This window comes from Cynocephalus volans, chromosome 2 (genome assembly GCF_027409185.1).
Source record: "Cynocephalus volans isolate mCynVol1 chromosome 2, mCynVol1.pri, whole genome shotgun sequence".
Classification (NCBI taxonomy): Eukaryota; Metazoa; Chordata; class Mammalia; order Dermoptera; family Cynocephalidae; genus Cynocephalus; species Cynocephalus volans.
In genome coordinates this window covers 54,377,486-54,380,701 of record NC_084461.1, presented here as the reverse complement: position 1 = coordinate 54,380,701, position 3,216 = coordinate 54,377,486, and the positions used below count along the sequence as shown (strand labels likewise).

The 3,216-nt window shown below is 56.8% G+C and overlaps 1 protein-coding gene across 1 annotated transcript; it reads left to right on the top strand.

Annotated features, from left to right (window-relative positions):
• Positions 1-1,492: 1,492 nt before the first annotated feature.
• Positions 1,493-2,758, top strand: HTR1A (5-hydroxytryptamine receptor 1A). Its single transcript, XM_063088171.1, has one exon. It carries the CDS (start codon positions 1,493-1,495, stop codon positions 2,756-2,758), a length of 1,266 nt encoding a protein of 421 aa, XP_062944241.1.
• Positions 2,759-3,216: the final 458 nt, after the last annotated feature.

Sequence of the window (3,216 nt, the reverse complement as noted above, 5' to 3'; positions counted from 1 at the left end):
CAAAAGCCCTTACTGCTTAGAACTGTCCCAGGTGCTGAACCCAGTTTCGGAGATTAAGAGAGGCTCAGAGCCTGGCGATCATGGATTCTACCAAGGTCTGCCTGGAGGTTTGCAGGCTTTCCTAAGAAATGCAAAATACAATGTAAAATGCCCGACCTCATATACAACACATAGACAAAATATTTTCTTCTCTAAATTTACTCGCCACAAAGCTTTGTGGGGTAGCAGCGTTCACTGAAATTATAAGGGTAGTGGTGACGTGCGCGCGTGTAGAATACATACCGAATTAAGTTTTTTCCTTCACTTTGAGATGCAGCTGTTTGCCCGTCCTTGTCCTTTGACACGTCCTTTATAATTTCTTTCTCCCCCAGTTCCCCAAGGTTAAAAAAAAAAAAAGTCACAGGCAACATCCTCCTCAAGGGAGTTAGGCTGGACAGTTAGGTGATGAACCAGGGGTCTTAATGAGCTAAGACACACTCGGTCTTCTTTCCACCAATTAACAATAACTTATAGACTGGCCCAGGGCTGTCCACCTTCTCAGTCTGGCTCCGTGTGCCTGCTTTTCTCATTCCTATGGCCTCTGTGATCCTGACTCTATTTAAGAATTTGACAGAAATATGATGAAATGGGTAGTTAACAAAGTTGCCCTCCTGCCTGCCCCCTCCCCCGAGTTTGGCTGGCTGCGAAGCGGAGATTATTTGTTACAACACTGGTCTGGCCGGCGGATCCGGTGTGTTAAGCGAGTTCTGAGTCTCTGTCGACAAAAAGGGACTTGAACACAAAGACTCTGGGCTAGAGGCAGAGGAGGGCGGGGACCTAGAGGAAAGAAACACTCGGGGTTGGGGAACTGTTAGGAGGGGAGGGTTAGAGGGAGGGGGACTGGCTGTCGGAGCGACAGGCAGAGGGATAAAGAGAGGGGAGTGAGAAGGGAGAGGGAGACTAACAGGGGAGGCGCAGGCTGGAGTGAAGGAGAAGGGACAGAAAGGAGGAGGAGGAGGCTGAGGAGTAAGAGAAGAGACAGGACGAGTGGGAGACAGAGAAGGAAGGAAACAGAGAAGGGAGGGTCACAGAGCAACCGTGGAGGATGGGGTTTCTCTATTCCAGATCCTTCTGGGATTGGAGACTGTTTGCTGGTGGGAAGGCTCCTGCTCTGGCAGCTAGCTGGGCAGCAGCAAAGTAAAATGGACAGCGAGAGGCAGACGTCCCAGCCACTTCGCCGCCCAGAGATCCCGGAGCTGCTCTCAGGCCAACTCCAGTTTCCAGGCTGGAGCCTCTGAGCGCTCTGGACCACACGAGCCCAGGAGCGCTTAAAAGCTGCTCCTCGTAGATGCCTTCGCCAGAGCAGTAAGAACTTCCTCCTGAGTCCCTGCATCCCCTCCCTCTGAAACTCCCCTGGAAAAGGGTCAGAAGACCCCAGAGGGAGGGGCAAGCGGAAATCCTACCGTAGCTCTTTCTCCCCTCCCCTCGCCCTCCCCCCGCCGGGCGCGCAGGCATGGATGGGCTCAGCCCTGGCCAGGGCAACAACACAACATCGTCGCAGGGTCCCTTTGGGACAGGTGACAACACTACTGGCATCTCCGACGTGACCTTCAGCTACCAAGTGATCACCTCTCTACTACTGGGCACGCTCATCTTCTGTGCTGTGCTAGGCAATGCCTGCGTGGTGGCCGCCATCGCCCTGGAGCGCTCCCTGCAGAACGTGGCTAACTATCTCATCGGCTCCTTGGCGGTCACCGACCTCATGGTGTCGGTGCTGGTGCTGCCCATGGCCGCGCTGTACCAGGTGCTCAACAAGTGGACCCTGGGCCAGATCACCTGCGACCTGTTTATCGCCCTCGACGTGCTGTGCTGCACCTCGTCTATCCTGCACCTGTGCGCCATCGCGCTGGACAGATACTGGGCCATCACGGACCCCATCGACTATGTGAACAAGAGGACTCCCAGGCGCGCCGCTGCGCTCATCTCGCTCACTTGGCTCATTGGCTTCCTCATTTCCATCCCGCCCATGCTGGGCTGGCGCACCCCCGAAGACCGCTCGGACCCCAACGCTTGCACCATCAGCAAGGACCATGGCTACACCATCTATTCCACTTTCGGCGCTTTCTACATACCTCTGCTGCTCATGCTGGTTCTCTACGGGCGCATCTTCCGAGCCGCGCGCTTCCGCATCCGCAAGACGGTCAAGAAGGTGGAGAAGAGGGGAGCGGACACTCGCCTTGGAGCATCGCCAGCGCCACAGCCCAAGAAGAGCGTTAATGGAGAGCCAGGGAGCAGAGACTGGAGGCGGGGCGTGAACAAGGCAGGGGGGACTTTGTGCGCCAACGGCGCGGTGAGGCAGGGCGACGATGGCGCCGCCCTGGAGGCGATAGAGGTGCACCGAGTGGGCAACTCCAAAGAGCACCTGCCGCTCCCCAGCGAGGCCGGTGCTGCCTCCTGCGCCCCCACCTCCTTCGAGAGGAAAAATGAGCGCAACGCCGAGGCCAAGCGCAAGATGGCCCTGGCCCGCGAGAGGAAGACGGTAAAGACACTGGGTATCATCATGGGCACCTTCATCCTCTGCTGGCTGCCCTTCTTCATCGTGGCTCTGGTCCTGCCCTTCTGCGAGAGCAGCTGCCACATGCCCACCCTTTTGGGCGCTATAATCAACTGGCTGGGCTACTCCAACTCTCTGCTAAACCCTGTCATTTATGCCTACTTCAACAAGGACTTTCAAAACGCCTTTAAGAAGATCATCAAGTGCAAGTTCTGCCGCCAGTGATGATGGAGGAAGAGCTGGCGAGCAGGGGCTACAGGACCCCCCGCCCCCCATTCACTCTGCTTCCTCCAGCCCTCTGGAATCAACGCCCAAGATAACTTGCTGCTTTCCCTCTGACTTTCTCATCTGCTGTGCGCGCGGCTTCCGGACCTCTTCCCCTCCCAAGCCCCGCGTCAGGCAGTGCGCTCTGGACAGGGAGGCCCCAGGCGCCGCCCCGGGCCGGGAGGGCCAGGGAAACTCCCAGCGTCTGTGAGAGGCTACATTGGCTCAGACTTTGGCCTCAGCATCACTTTTGATCCCAGCAATTACCTACTTCCTCTTCTGTACCCCAAATCTTCGCGGAAACTCCGAACAGAAAAACAAAACTGTGCACAACAGCCGTCGCGCCCGCTAACGGCTGGCTTCCCCCTTGCCGCCCACTTCTAGAACTCGGACTTCAGCTTCGGGACGTTGTTCCATCT